The 19,202-nt window shown below is 37.5% G+C and overlaps 1 protein-coding gene across 8 annotated transcripts in view; it reads left to right on the forward strand.

Annotated features, from left to right (window-relative positions):
• The window catches only part of map2k5 (mitogen-activated protein kinase kinase 5), a 244,373-nt gene that overhangs the window by 59,673 nt on the left and 165,498 nt on the right, over window positions 1-19,202 (forward strand). For all 8 annotated transcript variants that reach the window (XR_004765388.1, XM_035419104.1, XM_035419106.1 and 5 more), the window contains 2 exons: window positions 11,186-11,253; window positions 14,573-14,621. Coding sequence is in view for 7 of the 8 variants with exons in the window: in XM_035419104.1 (XP_035274995.1) it covers window positions 11,186-11,253; window positions 14,573-14,621 (117 nt within the window). In the remaining variant the exon portion in view is untranslated. The remainder of the gene's footprint in view (window positions 1-11,185; window positions 11,254-14,572; window positions 14,622-19,202) is intronic.

A 19,202-nucleotide genomic window follows, 5' to 3' on the forward strand; every position in this document is an offset into this window, starting at 1 on the left:
GAGAGATTGCATACAGAAGGTTAAAGTATACATGTCCTGGATCAAAAACTCGTTCACCACAAGTGCGTAAAATCTAAGGGTGGATGAGCAGAACTACTAAATATCTATGAATCAAAAAGTAAGCATTGTACCCAGTGTCTCCAAATCTGGCATTACTGCCTTTGTCAGAGCATCTAGTAAAAATGAGTACGAGGTCAGTTCATATAACAAATGGAACAGTTGTGAACACAGGCGTTAACATTTGTCACAAACAAGCATGAGCAATCAATTCTACATAATTGAACAATGAAACAATTATTCAATTAGTAAGGTTGGCAATTCAAATTATTCATTTACAGCACAATTGGCAATTACAGCAAAATTAATTTTCCCATTTGGTAATTAGGTAAAAGATCAGTTTCAAACATGGTTCGACAATGACCAATAATAGATCATTTTTAACATGATAAAACAATGAGGAGTTTTAGAGTTTTTACATTAGGCTATTCAAACATGTTGATGCAATCAGCAATTTTGTATTTACCGTACACAAATTCATTGGTGGATATTTAAAACAACAACAAGCGGCATCGACTATGACAACATTAAGTTACAGAAAACACTTGAGACTATAATCATCATTGAGTCCTGCTGGGGCCATCGTATTAAGTTTGTGAATGTGATACATCTCTCTTTGAGCAAGCCTTCTAGTCTATTTGCCAGCCTATAACGCCCTATTGTGAACCCGGAAATGTTGAGTACCCCAAAGTTTTATGTAAGAAATGATACAGTATGGGTCCCCAGCATTTAGAAACTGCTGGATGCTAACTTGCATATGTTTGGGCAATTAGCATAATTAGCATTAATTAGCATAATCACCTATATGGACAGTATTTCAGCAACTGCTTGGCCGATTTGGACAATGTTGAAGTGGTTTTGGGGGTTATTGAGGATGCTGAATCCATTTATGACATTTTAAATATTCAAAATGGCCGTTTAAACCAGAAGTGGCCATATTTCAACTCCCGGTGGGCCGATTTTGATGAATTTTGATTCGATTTTTGAGGTTGTTTATGTGCTTAATACATTGGACCTGCATTTAAAGCTGTTAAGTGTTGTCTTAATATAATCACTATCAAAAGTTGGCAAAGTGAGTTATGCTAATATTAGCTAGCTAACAAGCTAACAATAGCTAACTAATTAGCTAGCTAATGAGCAAACATTAGCTAAATGTTAGCTAAGCTAGCTTGTTGCTAATGTGATATAGGAAAATCTAGTGAATTCTTCTCCAGATCCATAGTTAGCATTACTATCTATCAAAAGTTGGCAAAGTGAATTATGCTAATATTAGCTAGCTAACAAGCTAATGTTAGCTAACTAACTAGCTAGCTACCCATGCTGTACATTTCTAACATAAAACTTTGGGGTACTCAACATTTCCGGGTTCACATTGCTGGCAAGTAGACTATTTGTAGGATATTGCCGCCCCGGTGAGAAGGTATAATGCGCTCAATGCCGATGAATCACAAGGATGAGGCCGAGCCATGGTTTTGTTCCATACAGTGACGCGCCATTGCGTATTCCACATTCTGAGTGCGTATGGCTGTTTTGTGTTCAGTGATACGGGTCTTCAGACTGCGTTTAGTCTGGCCTACGTAAGACATCCCGCAAATGCACGTGAGAAGGTAAATCACGTGAGTTAACTTGCAATTAATGAATTGCTTTATGGGGATGGTTTGGCCCATGATGGGATGCTTGAACAACTTGGAATTCACTGTATTGTTACAGCACGCACAATTTCCACAGCGGTACATACCGGTCAAGGAGAGCCATGTTGACTTGTCTGGAGCACTGTGTGTTTGCACGATGGTGTCTCCAATGGTAGAGGCTCTGCGAAATGAGAAAAGGGGAGGAGTTATGGAAACATCTTGTAAGGTAGGTTCAGCCTGTAGGATGTTTCTGTATGATTTCTTTGATGTTGTGAGCGCAATGGTTGAATTCGGTAATGAAACAGATTCTTTGTTGTTGTTTATTTTTGGCCTTGTCACAAAGGAGTTCTGATCGCGGGGTTCTAGCTGCACGTTGGGCGGCTTGTTGGATTGTCGTCATGGAATAGTCTTTTTCTTTGAAACGATTTGTCATTTCTTCAGATTTCAGTGTAAAATCAATGGGGTTCGAATAGTTCCTTTTTATCCGTAAGAATTGGCCGGTTGGGATGTTAGATTTTACATGTTTGGGGTGGTTACACATAACATGTAGGATAGAGTTTCTTGACATTGGTTTTCTGAATATGGATGTTTGAATTTTATTAGTGGCATCTTTGCTGATAGTTAAATCCAAGTATGATATTTCTGCATAACTGGATTCTGAAGTGAATTTGAGAAAGGGTGAGCTGTTATTGATGTAAATTACTAAATCAGTTAGTTCAGTCGGGTAGCCATCCAAAAGCAGAAGAACGTCATCAATATATCTCTTCCATAAATTAATTTTAGAGTGATAAGGGTTAATGGTAGGGTCATGTAGGCCTATCACATTTTGCTCCCACCTACCGACAACCAAACGGGCAACATGCCACCCAAAGCTTCTAACAACACCACTGAGGAATATGTCACCATGGCTCAAGTTTGTGAATTGTTGGACCAGCAAAAAGACTTCTACAGAACTTTGCTTGAACAACAGGAAAAAAGCTTCAAAACTTGTGTACTGATCATAGTTGATTCTTCAAATAAGAGGATTAATGATCTGTCAAAGCAAGTCTATGATCTCAAGGTGAGTCTGGAAATGACCCAAAAGGAATTTGATGATTTTAAAATCTCATGTAAAACTTGGTCCAAGACCTGTAATGAAACCAGGACAGATTTGGACACAATTTGCAAAAGTATGATCTCAACCTCAGACAAGACAGACTATCTGGAGGGCCAGTCAAGGCACCATAATATTGTTGTAGATGACATTAAAGAGTCTGGGAAAGAAAAGGTGTCTGAATGAAGAAAAAGTGAGAGAACTATTCAGTGAAAAACTACATCTGGATCATTTGAAAATGGAGTTGGATTGGGCTCAAAGGACTGGGAAGCCAATGTCATCATCAGAAAGGCCCCGACCCACTGTGGTCAGATTTCTGCGGCTGAAGGACAAACTTTCTGTTCTGGATAAAGCTAAAAAATTTAAGGGCTCAGGCATCTTCATCAATGAGGACTTCCCTGAAGCCATCCGGCAAAGAAGGAAATAACTACTCCCAGCAATGAAGGCAGCTCGAGAAAGAGGTGACGCTGTATATTTGAGATACGACAAACTTATTGTCCATCCACCTACCCAAATCTCGCCACAACAAAGAAATACCAACGCTCAGAGTTTGGCTCATTAGTCACCACCCTTAGGCATTTATACAGTACTTTGATTACTTAACCTCACATCTACAGCACATTATTCTTAACACATACTATGGACTACAACAAATCTGATTTTGAAGGCCAGATCTTTAAGCCCTTTGATCCCTCCGCAATTGACTGTTACAATTTTGATGTTGACCCAGACCTACATTTTTTTTCATCATTTTATGCCTCTAACCTCTGTAGTTTTTATAATGAAACCCAGTTAAATGACTTACGTGTTTCTATGCCTCCAAATATATTCCCTACTTTTCATTTGAATATAAGATGTCTTTCCAGCAACTATGATAAATCCATTCATTATTTATCTTAACTCAAACATTTTTTTTCTGTTATTGCTTTATCAGAAACATGGCTTACAGTGGACTCTAGAGAAATCTTTAAATTACCCAAATACAATTCGGTTCACTACATAAGAGAGAATAAATCTGGAGTTGGAGTATCTCTGTTTATTCATGGTGACTATGATTTTAAAATTAGGGATGATCTCTCTCTGAAGTCAGATAGGGCTGGAATCTGTTTTTTTTAGAGCTCTCTGGTGTCTCTGGTGGAAAGAATGTTATTGTTGGTGTTATTTATCGCCCACCTGAGTCCGTCATCAAAGATTTTAATGAAAGTTTGTCCAGTTCTCTTGACCTGATAAACAATGAGGATAAACTCTGTTACATTTTAGGAGATTTCAGTATTAACCTCTTTAAAAATAAATTAGATACCCTTACTGGGGATTTTCTTAATATTCTTTATTCTAGCTACTTTTTCCCCCTTATTCATAAATCTACACAAGTTAATAAAAATTCAGCAACTTTGATTGATAACATTTTAGCTAACTCTTTGAGTGAATGAATGCAATCTGTATCTTGTATTCAGACTTGTCAGATCACTTTCCTATATTCCAGTACTCTTTAATCAAGGTTAATAGAGCTAAACATATCAAGAAAATAATGCACAAAAGAATTATGAGCAAGTCAAATATTTCAGAATTTAAAGACATGCTTGCCAGTATTTCATGGGATGATCTATATGAGGAAAATAATGCTGATTTTGCGTATCAAAATTTTATGAAAGTTATTAGCTTTAGTTTCAATGAATGTTTTCCAATTGGCAGCCCTACCAAGAAATAGAAGAAATACAGTCAAGACCTCAATAAGCCTTGGTTTACAGTTGATTTACTGAAGCTGTTGAGGAAAAAGAATAAACTGTGCAGAAAATATGTCTCAAATCCTACTCCTCTTACCCATGGTGTTTATAAATCCTATAGAAATAAATATATTCATTCCATCAGATTTGCAAAAAAGAAATATTTCAGTGAAAAATTTAAGAGATGTTCAAAAGATATTAAAACTGTGTAAAGTAATAAATCAGTTGTTGCAAAGAGAAAAGACTACCCCAGTGCTACCTTCAGTCTTTTTGGATGGAGAAAATTCTCTCAACAATCCATTTGATCTAGCTCAAAAATTTAATAAATTTTTTGTTAATATTGGTTATGAATTAGCTAACAAAATGTCTGCTTGTCATGGTAATTCACTGGATTTTATTCCAAGAATTATTCCTATTATTCCTATTTTAAGCCCCCTGATATCCAAGAAATAAGTGACATAATTGATGAACTAAAAACATCTTCAGCTGGTCATGACAATATTTCTGCATTCCTTGTCTAACAGGTGAAACAGTCAATATTGCAGCCACTTGCTCACATCTTTTCTTTGTCTTTGAAAACAGGCGTGGAGCCAGCGGATTAAAAAGTTGTCAAAGTTATTCCTCTGTTTAAAGCAGATGATCCATGTTGTTTTAATAGACCCATATATATTTTGCCATTTTTTTCAAAAATATTAGAAAAAATTATATACCAAAGGATTCTTTTTCATCTAGATTCTAATTCAATTCTTTACAAACATCAATATGGTTTCCTAAAAAATCACTCTACTTATTTGGCTCTGCTTCACCTGATTAACAAAGGTACATCTTCACTTGATAATAATGAATTTACTTGTAGTATTTTCATAGACCTTTCAAAAGCTTTTGATACAGTTAATCATCATATTTTATTGGAAAAGTTGCATAAATATGGTTTTCACGATACTACGTACAAATGGTTAAAAATGATGTCTCCAACAGAAGACAGTTTGTTTGTGTTAAAGGTTGTTATTCCAATAAGGCCAGTCTACTTTGTGGGGTTCCGCAGGGGTCCATTCTTGGACCATTATTATTCCTTATTTATATTAATGATTTGTCTAATGTCTCAAATATCCTTTCTCCAATAATGTTTGCAGATGACACAACCCTAGTTCTCTCTCATTCAAATTTCAATTCACTGATAAAGGATGCTAATGCTGGTTTAACTGCCTACGCTACATGGTACATGAACTGTGCAGACTACGCAGAAGTATACATTTTTGCAGAATTACCAGTTGGTTGATTGTAGCCAGCTAGCTAAATAATATCACACAGTGGAGGGTAATTGATATGTGAGTTCAGTCCCTATTTGCGTTGTGTGCAGCACTCGTGAACGGGCTGATCATGTACTTGTGCAGCATGCACAGGCCACGTAATTAGATTTTGTTACTGACCTTTATAGTTCTAGAGAAAGCAATTAGCTTGTGCCTACGCATCCAGTAAACCAGAATAATTCAAAACAGCTAACCAGAGGCTGCGTCTAAAAGCTTATGTTTAGCTAGCAACATCCCATTTCACTAGTAGGAGAGCTAGCTAATGTTAGCTAAGGTAACATAACATGACACTTGGCCAACTAACCCTGGTTTTCTAATTAGGCACATTTGCCTAATTGCACATTTGTACAGATGTGGTCCCACCAGACAATAATGTCCAGTCAGTTTAACTGACTGAAAAAAAAATTACCATTAATTTGTATTGAACACACATGTTAGTTGCCCTCCAATCTGTGATATTATTTAGCTAGCTGGCTACAATCAACCAACTGGTAATTCTGCAAAAATACAGTAATTGTGTGGGCACGCTCGTTAGCTATCATCAGGACTGTTTGCTATAGAACAACTAATATAAAACTGTTAATGCTGTGTCATGGGATTTTTAGTGCTCAATCACTATCTCTGCTGAAGAAGTGTGCGAGAGAAAACAAAAAAAACAAAAGACACTGTGTTTACTATCTGGACTCAAGACGCTGCTGTGTTTAAATGTTCTTTATTTTACGCAAGATCAAGCGGGAGAGTACTTCACACAGTATGTGGAATGAGTCTCAACATGACATGCAGTGAAATGGCCCTTTATGCCCTTCTAACATCATCAGATACTGCCTTTCTGTAATTTTCCTTCTCACCACCACCCTGACCTCGGGGTCATGCCTGGTTCACAATGCTTATCTTCGCCCCTTGACCAGGCCTCTAAATCAATTAGGATCTACTTCTTCATCTGGAAAACAACTGCTGTTTTCACATTCTTCCAAATTGGGACATTAGCTGAACAAAAACAAGTTTTAGTTGATTCTAGACACACACATAGTTTTCTTTGTTTAAATATAAGCACATCTGGGTAGTGTAGAGATATAAGCACTCGCCTGCCACCATAGAGACCCGGGTTCAATCCCTGGCAGCGGTACTTCCGGCTTGGTCAGACATTCCTGGGTTACTGCATGGGACAACCAGCTCTAACCTCACTAGGAAAGGTTTACATATGCCATTTATTACAAATATGAGTATTAATTAGCAGGAAACATGTCCGCGCTATGCTTATGCACTGAAAAGTTCACGATAATCTAATAGTGTTTATTACAATTAAATGTATATAATTGAGTTTAAAACTTGAAAGAATTATTTTTAAAAAAAGGCAGTTGTCAGTTATGGGGAATCCAGTCTGAATCCAGTTTTCTGGACCTTTAATGATGAACTAACTGTATAGGCCTACATTGCTTAATGTTTTTTTTCTTTTTACTCAAGATCATTGACTCAGTTATGCTTGTGGTCAAGAGGTGAATATCAGACAGCTGCCTGTCCTGTGTTTTTAGTTCATTTTTCTTTTAGATTTTCTCCACCATACTACTCTCTTCGGTGATTATTGGTAATGATGAGCTACAGTATATACACATCTCAACAAAAAAATGTTTTCAACATACAAAAATGTTATCTGCATAGTTGCGTGTCATCTGCATAACAGTGATAATTAACACCATGACAGCTTGTGATGTCCCCAAGAGGGAGCATGTACTTGGAAAAACCAAAGGACCCAACACCGATCCTTGAGGTACTCCAAAGTTTACCCTGAAATACTCAGAGGAATTATTATTTACCCTAACAGCCTGAGATCTGTCCGTGAGATAGGATTTAAACACCATAAGGGTTTGCCCATTGATACCAACTTATTTTGGAGGAGGATATGGTGGTTTATGGTATCAAAGGCAGCAGTCAGGTCAAGCAGGACAAAAACAGAGATACATCCACAATCAATGGAGGGAAACTGATCGTTCAGTACCCGGGCAAGGGCTGTCTCAGTGCTGTGATGCTTCCTAAAACCAGACTGAAACCTCTCATACACATCATTTTCTTGTAAAAAGAAGAGAGTTGTAGTGCTACAATTTTATCCAGAATCTTTGATAGAAATGGGCGATTTGATATAGGTCTATAGTAAGCCAGGTCTGTCCGATCCAAATTTGATCTCTTCAGAAGCTTGATTTCTGCCTTCTTTAAAGATATGGGAACATAGCTGGATAACAGTGAAGAGTTAATCATATGAAGAATTGGTTTGTTAAGAACAGGAAATAGCTCCTTCAGTAGTTTTGTGGGTATTGGGTCAAGAGTGCAAGTGGTTGATTTGGCAGAAGAAACTAGTTTGATTAGTTCACTCAGAAGTATGGGAGTAAAAATATGAGACTTTCCCTAACAAGTTGCACTTTTCAATCAAAGTTAAAAACGTATCTGTTTGCCGTTGCTTTTAATAAATATTGGGAAACCTACACTGTAAGTTTTAGTTTTAATTTTTCCCTCAACCTTTCATTATGCCATTTGGTTATGGTGTATGTTCTCCAGCTTTGTCTCTAAAAATAGGAAGACTACCATCAATTGCCGCAGTCAGAAAATCGCCATTCTCTCTACTCAGTTCATTTCCATTTCCTGGATTACTGTAAGATACAATTTAAATATCTCTTCAGTGTATCTCTCAGAAGGCAGAGAACTCAGCAAACAGATTAGATCCCATACCTAGGGCTTGCATTACAGCTTTCCGAAATATTTCTGCAGCATCACCCATTGCTTGGGTGGACTCAAACCTTGTTGTAGCCCATGCTGAATATTTATGATTTTTGCTTAGACTTGTCTAAACTGTTTTGGGACATTTAGCTCTAATTCGAGTACACAAATGAAAAGCGCACAGACCGCCTACTGCCATGTACTTCTCTATCTTACTCCAAAATGCTGAATTTGGGTTCTGTCTCTGCAAATCAGGTAGCCCTTTAACTATAATTTGTAAATCAGATGGGCTAAGAAGGGTGTGTTTTAACACCGCAACCATTGCATGCGTTTTTGCCCATCTGTGGGTCAGGAATTGTGTCATCAGCCACAGGTGCTATTGAGGGATTTAAAGAATCTTTTGGTGAAGCAGTGTTTTATTGCTTTGTTTCGGGGCTCAAAAAAGGATAAGCAGTGGTAGATTGGATAAATGTTTTTATTTTTTTTATTTTTACATTTTAAATCTTCCTTACATTGTTTCAGCTGTTTATCATATTCTTTTTTTTTGTTCCTACCATATCATTATTGTGCTTTCATGGCACAACACAACACACATTACAGCTTCTTTCTTTTTTTCATGTATTTATTAGGGCTGCTCCACCACTCAATCATAGCTTGAGCAAGAGTTTGATCAGTTTGTGCTTTCAAAGCAAAATGTGGATTATCCTTAATCATACCACTATATCTAGGTACAATCACTTCTATACCATCTTTTCCTAATCTCTTCACTTATCATCTCTTTCTTCGTCGCTAGTCCAGCGATTTGTAACACTTCAGAGATTTTCAGATTAGCCATTATGAACAATACACAGCTAGAACAAAGGTGTTTAAATACTTGTCTGTAGCTATGTCCCCATGTGTAAGAGGGTTGCTAAGGGTAAGAAAATTGTTTTCTTCTCTATCATATTAAAGGGAATACAGGAGAAATTCCTATGTGTGTTACTATTATTATTATTATTATTATTATTATTATTGGTATTTCTTTTTTTTAACCTTACTCCCTTATTTTGGGCTCATATAGTGTTCGTGGTCCTTGGGCTATTAGACCAAAACCTAAACAAAGTTTATAGCACTATTTAAAATAATTTTATTATAGATAGGCTATTATGTTCTGTATAGGATATATTGTGTATAGCATATATAGCAAGCATATCACGTAGACGTAGCACAACAATACAGTGTTATTCTGCAGCCATTCAAGCACTTCAACTCGCGCACATAAAGTTTACAGACACAAAGAAAAAATTGAGCTCAGAACAAGCAAACAGTGCACTTTTTCTTGTGCATTCACTCGCATTGGCAAACAACCAAGGTACTCCTTTTGCATACACATTGGCACACAGCCCAGTTTCTCGCAACATACAGACTAGTCACTAAAGCAATCGCCCCTTTTACAAACGCGGCCCAGAATGTACATTCTACAACTTGGCGCTTGAAAGCACCCAATAACTGCTTCAAATACCTGAGGACTGGAAGTAAGGTAATATAATACCAATATATACGAAAGGGGATCATACTGATCCAGGAAACTACAGGCCTGTCAGTTTAACTTGCATCACATGTAAAATACTGGAATTTATCATTAGAGACAAGTTGCAAATATTTCTTGAAAATAGCAACATCCTAAGGGATAGCCAGCATGGCTTTTGTAAGGGAAGGTCCTACCTGACAAACCTTCTGGTATTCTTTGAAGAAGCAATTAAGTGTTTTGATTATAATAAGGCTTATGATATTATCTATTTAGATTTCCAAAAGGCATTTGATAAAGTACCACATGAGATTGTTAGTAAAATAAGACTGTAGGAATTAGAGGACGTATTTCAGAGTGGATTCGGAAGTGGCTACAGGGTAGAACACAAAGAATAGTAGTAGGAGGGATTTTATCTGAGCAGGGAACTGTTGGAAGTGTCCCACAAGGATCGGTACTGGGACCACTGCTCTTCCTCATTTATATGAATGACCTTGACAGGGACATATAAAGTACATTAGTCAAATTTGCAGATGATACAAAACTTGGGAGGCCCACCTAATGGTTTGAAATCTACGAAAGTATTCCAAGAAGATTTCAATAAAATCCAGAAGTGGGTGGGAACCTGAATGAAATTTAATATAGCCAAATGTAAAGTTCTGCATGTGGGAAATAAAAACATTAGGCAGAATTACTTCATGGGAGGAACAGTATTGGTATATGTGCTCAGTTTGAAAAAGACTTGGGAGTAATGGTTGATCAAAGCCTTTCAGGTTCTAGGCATTGTGCTGTAGCTGTAAAAAAGGCCAACAGGATGCTGGGATATATAACCAAAAGTATTCAGTATAAATCCAAGGACATTATACTTATCTTATACAATACATTTGATAGACCACACTTGGAGTATTGTGTGCAGTTCTGGGGACTGTACTACAAGAAAGATATAGAGGCTCTGGAAAAAGTTCAAAGAAGAGCAACCAAATTGATTCCGGGTATGAAAGATAAAAGCTATAATGCCTATAATGAAAGACAAAATGGGCATAAACCCTCAATTTAAAGAGAGGGGTTTGGGTGCTGGTATTACAAGTTAATTGAATTGCATGTTTATTATAATGCTGTGGGTTTTGCCTCTTATTGGCTGTGTTTGCCTACAGGTCAACACACGTTCTGGCCTCACCCAAAACTGCGCTCCTGCACCTCCTGATATTCTGCCAAACAACAGGTGAGTGAAATTTCAGTAATTATACATTGGCTTTACCCACATTTGAGAACAGAACTTATTTGATTTATTGATATACTGTATGTCTTGAGTTGCTGTATATTTATAAGATTGGTTAAAAGGAGCTTTGTTCCGTTATCTTCTTTTTGCCCAGTTAGCTGCAGAATTGATCAGTGTAATATGAGTGTAGCTGTATGTTTATTAAACACTGACTTTCCGCCTCCAGAATATAAATTTACATCATGTTCCGCACATATACACACAAATACATGCATGCACACACCTGCTCACACTAGAGTTTGGGGCTACAATTTATGCATTTTTTGCCAGGGAATGTGTTTGGAAGGAATTCAGTTTATCAGACAAATAAATAGAATTCTGGCCTTATTTATTATCAATAAGTTCATAATTGGCAGGTGTGTTTAACAATATGTAATAATGTAATCTCGCATTCTTGGACAAAGATTATCATAAAAATGAAATATAAAAATGTACAACAGGATGCACTGGGGTAAGAAAAATAGGCAATTTGCATCAGTATGCATTTTAGTCATTGTGAGTAAATGTTTTCTCAAAATAATTTTTTTTTCCAATTTTTTCTTTAAAAGAAGCTGGTATGATCTTGCATCATTAGTTGTTTATTTTGATGTATTTGCATGTGATTAGAGGAATCATATCTTACTTATAACATTAAAAAAAACTCTTTAATGCAATTCCTGCTATTCACCACAGTGAGTGGGCCTAGTTGGATAGAAGAAAATGCGATAATTTGCTTTAGCCTGCGTTGCAGACCAATGCATTTTAGAAGACGATAAAATAATTTGCTGATCATTAAAAGCTCATCTTTTGGGTTCAAGTTCATCAAGTTTTGACAGAATAAAATCAAAATATTATTGCCAATCATTTTTTATACCTTTTATTGGCAACGATAGGTCATGGTGTGGAGGGGGCCAGCAGCTAACTTTAAATTGAATCTCTTGTACAGTTGAGGCCAAAAGTTTACATACACCTAGGCTAAAGATATTCAAACTCATTTTTTCACAACTCACAACTCTATGTTACCATTTCTTTTGGCAAGTCAATTAGGGCATCTACTTTGTTCACATCAGAGGTAATTTTAAAACAATCCATTAGAGACAGATTTATTTCAGCTTTAATTCACTATATCAGAATTTCAGTGGGTCTAAAGTTTACGTGCACCAAGTTGACTGTCTCTTTAAATAGTCTGGAAGATTCCATAAATTGATGTAATGACTTTTTAGAAGCTTCTGCTTGGCCAATTGTCATAATTAGGAGTTAATTGAGAGTTAATTGGCACCCGTGGCTGTATTTAAGGACTTACCTTTAGAAGCACTGCCGTTTTGCCCATGATACCATCGGAAAATCCAAGCAACCTCAGCTAAGACCTCAGAAAAATAATCCACAAGTCCACTTCCTCCTTAGGTGCAATTTCCAAACAACAAGGGAACCACAAGCATCTCTACAAACAATTGTATGCAAATATAAAAATTTTGGGACCACACAGACACTGCATAATTCAGGAAGGAGGCACAAATTAACTCCAAGCGCTGAATGAACTTTGGTCCGAATGGTTCAACTGAACCCCAAGACAACAACAAAGGAACTGGTGAAGGAGTTAGAGGCATCAGGTACCAAAGTATCTACATCCACCATTAAGAGTGTCCTACATCGCCATGACTTGAAAGACTGTCACGCAAGGAAGAAGCCCCTGCTCCAAGATCGGCATAAAAAAGCCAGAATGAAGTTTGCAGGTGATCACCAGGACGAAGACCTTGCCATTTGGAGGAGTGTTCTGTGGTCAGATGAAACAAAAATTGAACTGTTTGTTCATAATGATCAGCGCAATATATGGAGGAAAAAGGGTGAGGCTTTTAATCCGAGGAACATCATCCAAATGTGAAGCATGATGTTGTGGGGGTGTTTTGCTGGAAAAGGGACTGGTGCACTTCAGTAAATAGATGGCATAATGAAGAAGGAGGATTATCTAGAAATACTGAAGCAACACCTGAAGACATCAGCTAGAAAGTTGAAACTTGGTTGCAACTGAGTCTTCCAGCAGGACAATGATCCTAAGCATACCTCCACAGTTGTAACAATAGGGCTTAAGGCAACAAAGTGTAAGTATTGGAGTGGCCATCACAAAGCCCTGACCTGAATCCCATGGAAAATTTTTGGACTGAGCTGAAAAAGCATGTTTGAGCAAGGAGGCCCACAAACCTGTCTGAGTTACACCAGTTATGTCAGGAGGAATGGGCAAAAATTGGATTGTGAGAAGCTTGTGGAAGGCAGCCCCAAGTGTTTGATTCAAGTTAAGCAATTAAATGGCAATGCCACCAAATACTAACAAAGTCTATTAAACTTTTGACCCACTGAAAACCTGATATAGTACATAAAAGCTAAAACAAATTTGTCTCTTAGCTATTATTTTGAAATGACCTCTTATGGAAATAAAGTAGATGCCCTAATTGACTTAACACAGGAAATGTATGGTAACATGAAATGTGTGGAGTTGTGAAAAATTGAGTTTGAATGTCTTTAGCCTCGGTGTATGTAAACTTTTGGCCTCAACTGTATGTTTTAGTGCCGCTTGAGATTAGCCGCATAACCTTATCCTCCTGATGCAGGTTCTCAGTGCAGTTTTGATCCAATAGAAACTGCTCCATGCCTACTGCTTCATGCCTGCTGAGCTTACCAACTGTAGTGTGAGTGATGGCAGTGATAAGTTGAGACACAATGAGTCGAAGGCATATTTGAAATTCTAAGCATGGTTATTTGGTAAATGGTAAATGGACTGCATTTATATAGCGCTTTTATCCAAAGCGCTTTACAATTGATGCCTCTCATTCGCCAGAGCAGTTAGGGGTTAGGGGTTAGGTGTCTTGCTCAAGGACACTTCGACATGCCCAGGGTGAGGTTTGAACCGGCAACCCTCCGACTGCCAGACAATCGGTCTTACCTCCTGAGCTATGTCGCCCCCTATTTCCTGTACAGCCCAGAAATATCAATTTTGTTTATTTATTATTTTGTTTATATCAATTTTATTTATTTTTTATTGGTGGAAGGCTTTACATTTTCTGGACTTTGATCATTTTTACAAGCCAAGAACAATACACATGCACACGCATGCACATACACAGACACTCAAACACACACGCATGCATACACATACCCTTTCACATGAAACCATAGATGTAGACTTATATCCAAACCTGTGCTTTTAAAGTACTGTCACATACTGTATTTTGGAAATTAAAACCAATTCCATGTGTTTTTGTGAATTATTGTGTTTTTACTTGCACAGTTTAACAAAGTCATCAGCTGAGCTGAAGAAGATCCTGACAAATGGACAGGTGTGTCTTTGTGTGTATTAAATATATTTATAAATGCATACTGTTATTTTTACATGCAGTTACACAATTAAATATGTAAATGTGCAAATATATACTTCTGTCTTTACAGTTCCTATGGAGCTAGTTCTCTGGTTGCAACCACGCTCTTGTATTCATAGCTTTTTTATTTCCGATTTTTTTTCTCTGTACCTTTTAGGCCGTGTTCCTTAACAAAGGGGCTACACATTTTAAATGTTATTCCTACCTGGAGATATATATAGGACATATAGCAATGATTTTCATTTTTTATCTTCTTTATTTTCTTGTGGTTATTGCCTTGAAATTCCACCTAACTCATGATCTTTATTATTCATTATTAAAATAAGGTATTGTACCTGTTGTAAGCAGAGGTGTATGCTGCAGCTAATGCTAGCTAGGTGTTAGTTATTAAATGGAGCAATAGTAAACGAGGAACGGCTCAGCTAACTTGTTGCTTGTGTTTGTTTGGCTTATCAAGTTAGCCAAGCCGGCCTTTGAGGTACACAGCCTACAGTTGAGGCCCAATGTTTACGTACACCTAGCCGAAAGACATTCAAACTTATTTTTTCACAACTCCACACATTTCATGTTACCATACATTTCCTGTGTTAAGTCAATTAGGGTATCTACTTTATTTCCATGAGAGGTAATTTCAAAATAATAGCTAAGAGACAGATTTATTTCAGCTTTTATGTCCTATTTCAGATTTTCAGTGGCTCAAAAGTTTACATACACTTTTTTTGTATTTGGTGGCATTGTCTTTTAATTGCTTAACTTGAATCAATCGCTTGGGGTAGCCTTCCACAAGCTTCTCACAATACTAGCCAGAATTTTTGTCCTGACAGAGCTGCTCGGACACGCTTTTTCAGTTCAGTCCACAAATTTTCTATGGGATTCAGGTCAGGGCATTTTGTGGTAGCCACTCCAATATTTCACTTTGTTGTATTTAAGCCATTTTGTTACAACTTTGGAGGTATGCTTAAGATCATTGTCCTGCCAGAAGACCTAGTCACGACCAAGTTTTAACTTTCTAGGTGATGTCTTGCTTCAGTATTTCTTGATAATCATCCTTCTTCATGATGCCATCTATTTTCTGAAGTGCACCAGTCCCTTTTCCAGCAAAACACCCCCACAACATGGTGCTGCCACCCCCATGCTTCACAGTTGGGATGGTGTTCTTCGGATTAAAAGCCTCACCCTTTTCCCTCCATAATGCTGATCATTATGGCCAAGCAGTTAAGTTTTTGTTTCATCTGACCTGAGAACACTCCTCCAAAAGGCTAGGTCTTCATCCTGGTGATCACCTGCAAACTTAATTCTGGCTTTTTTATACTGGTCTTGGAGTAGGTGCTTCTTCCTTGTGCGACTGCCGTTCAGGCCATGGCGATGTAGGATTCTCTGTTGGATGTAGATACCTTGGTACCTGATGCCTCCAACTCCTTCACCAGTTCCTTTGTTGTTATCTTTGGGTTCAGTTGAACCTTTTGGACCAAAGTTTGTTCAGCTCAGAGTTAATTTGTGCCTCCTTCCTGAACGATGCTGTGTCTGTGCAGTCCCAAGATTTTTATATTTGCATACAATTAATTGTACAGATGCTTGTGGTACCTTCAGTTGTTTGGAAATTGCTCCTAAGGAGTAACCGGACTTGTGGAGGTCCATAATTTTTTTTCTGAGGTCTTGGCTGAATTGCTTGGATTTTCCCATTGTATGAAGGGCAAAACGGCAGTGCCTTTAAAGGTAGGCCCTTAAATACAGCCACAGGTGCCAATTAACTCCTAATTATGACAATTAGCCAATTAGGAGCTTCTAAAAAGTCATTACATCAATTTATGGAATCTTTCAGACTGTTTAAAGAGACGTTCAACTTGGTACGTGTAAACTTTTGACCCACGGGAATTCTGATATAGTGAATTAAAGCTGAAATACATCTGTCTCTGATTGTTTTAAAATTACCTCTGGTGTGAACAAAGTAGATGTGCTAATTGACTTGCCAAAAGAAATTTATGGTAACATGAAATGTACAGAGTTTTGAAAAATTACGCCCAATACCCAATACGAAGGCAGGTGCCTCTAAAGATAGCGTTTTAACGGTAAAGGAACTTCAAAAGGCAACAAATTTGGGACGCACTTTAATGGCAGTACGACATCACAGAGAGTTCAGGAAACCAACACGAGATCAGTGTTCACTGTTACAACCATAGACTGTATACAAATTACCAACGGACAGACTCAGCGCATATAAATACGGATTCTGTTGTTGTAGCCACAGTTGTTCTGATTCTTTATTTAACCTCTTAGTGCAAAGCCCCTAGTGGTCGGCACGCCGGCGTGCCGAGATTACTAAACTCAGACATCCGGTGCTACTGCAACCAAAGTATGAGTTTAAAACAGAAACGTGTTATTTTACTTTCATTAGTAGACGATACACGACAACTATTGTCGCTCTGGTTGTTCATTTAACACGCACCCCCTCCCTGCAGTCTCATCTACAAAACACCCCCCACCCTTGACAATAATGGACAATATTGTCTATTTTGGCATTCATAAAAATATTCTTTCAGCACTAAAAAATCATATTCCGTCATAGCAACAAGATAAACCCGACAGTTGCCCTAAATATGCCTATACAGCAGTGAAAACGCTGCTCACTGAATAACGAAATAAACAAGAAAGTTTTTTAAAATGATACCGTGTCATTCTACAGTCAATATCTGGGACTAAATATTCTATAAATATACAACCTCATTGTTGGTTTTACGTGTAGAGATGTCCTTTTTGAGACTACGTGGTCATATACTGTCTTGGACAATCCGTTTGGGAAATATACGCGCATTTGTGACGCCTGGGTATCTTCCAAAATAGCTGTGCGTAATACCACACCTGTTGTTTACGGTGTAATCGCCCTTTTTAGTACAGTCTGGCTTGATTGACAATTCATTTATTCAGTAGGTGAGAGTATAAGCTTTCTAACGATGTATAACATGTCTAATGCTGCTTTTGGAATACTGTTTTATAGGTCAGCGTAACAGAAAATATTCTTAGCATCGCATTCACTTACGCATTCACTCTGTGGTAGCGAAACATGGTCAACGATATTTCGTAATTTCTTGGAAAATACTATCGTTATTGCGGACTTCTGGACATAGCTAAGCCATATGTTTGCTGATAGACCTAGCTGACATCGTTTTCTGGGGCAAAACAGAAGCGAATAGAACTGTATCATTGATACTGTCTCTGTCTCCATCTACTGAACATAGATTAGATTTCATCATTGCTATGTATTACTGCTCAAAATATTTCGGTTATATACGTTATTTTTTAAATTGAGTATCTTTAAATAGGTTAGTGGTGTTATATAATGTGGATATTGCACACTAATGTAAGCGTTAGATGGTAGTGTAATAGTTTTTGTGAAGCATGCAACAGTGATGACGTGAGAGTTGGAACATTGCGAAAAGGTGGTGGACGATTGTGAAAATTGTTTTCGTGTCGTCCTATCCCCATACAAGAAAACATACGAAAGTACAGAGTATAGAAATACACACATGAGTTAATTATTACACATTTAGGTACTGTACCGCATTGTGTGAGATTTTGGATATGTTTCTGGACCCCTAGATATTTTAGACCACTGTACTGATGGAAAGCTTGTAATTCCCACTTGAAAATTATGCAACAGTGAGTTTCTTGAGTCAAAACAGTTGATTTGTAGTGAAATATGTGACTATGTTGTGATTTACAGCAATGCATAATTTAGACATTTCAGATAGATTTGGAGACGCTGGGTACACTGCTTAGTTTTTGCTTCATACATCCATAGTAGTTCTACATATCCACTCTTAGATTTTATGAACTTGTGGTCAAGTTTTTGATCCAGCACATGTATAGTTTAACCTGCTGTATATATGCAGTCTCTCAGTATTTCATTGCGAACTAAAAAAGAGCAAATTCATTTTTGATGTTTTGTATAGACAATTGCATTTGTGGCACTTTATTTCTTCCAAAATTATGAATATAAACTAATTTGCGTTAGTTTTGTAAATTGTACAAATGTCTTGCTTCATGTAAGCCATTTTTCACGTCTCTGTGGTGTTCACATCTGGAGTTATACAGCTTTAAATAGGGTACCCCCTAAATGGAGGATTGGCAAGATTTGGCTTGTGCGCTAAGGGGTTATGGACAATTTGGAAGTCACGTCTGTTTATGTGGACTTACGTGTGGCTTGACTATGAGTTGCCAACTTGAGTGCCCATCTCTGGCCTGATGTGTGTACATTAAGGGTACACCATACACGTGTTAGGGTGTGCTGTGAGTTTTACTCCTGTGAGAAGAGGAAGATATGAGCTCTGGGGAGAAGATTTGCCCTTTGAGTGCTGCACCATTCACCTACTGTAATTGCTTGAAAGTTGCTGTGTGGATGTCATTGAATGTCTGTGTATGCGCATGCATGAGTGAACGCATCAGTGAGATGGATTTACAGTATTAATCAGAATGGGATTGAGAGTGGGGATGAGAAGCGTGTCTGCTGTACTGCCATCTTATGAACTGGATATAAATGTTGTA

Source organism: Anguilla anguilla, chromosome 5 (assembly GCF_013347855.1).
Source record: "Anguilla anguilla isolate fAngAng1 chromosome 5, fAngAng1.pri, whole genome shotgun sequence".
NCBI classification, from domain to species: Eukaryota; Metazoa; Chordata; class Actinopteri; order Anguilliformes; family Anguillidae; genus Anguilla; species Anguilla anguilla.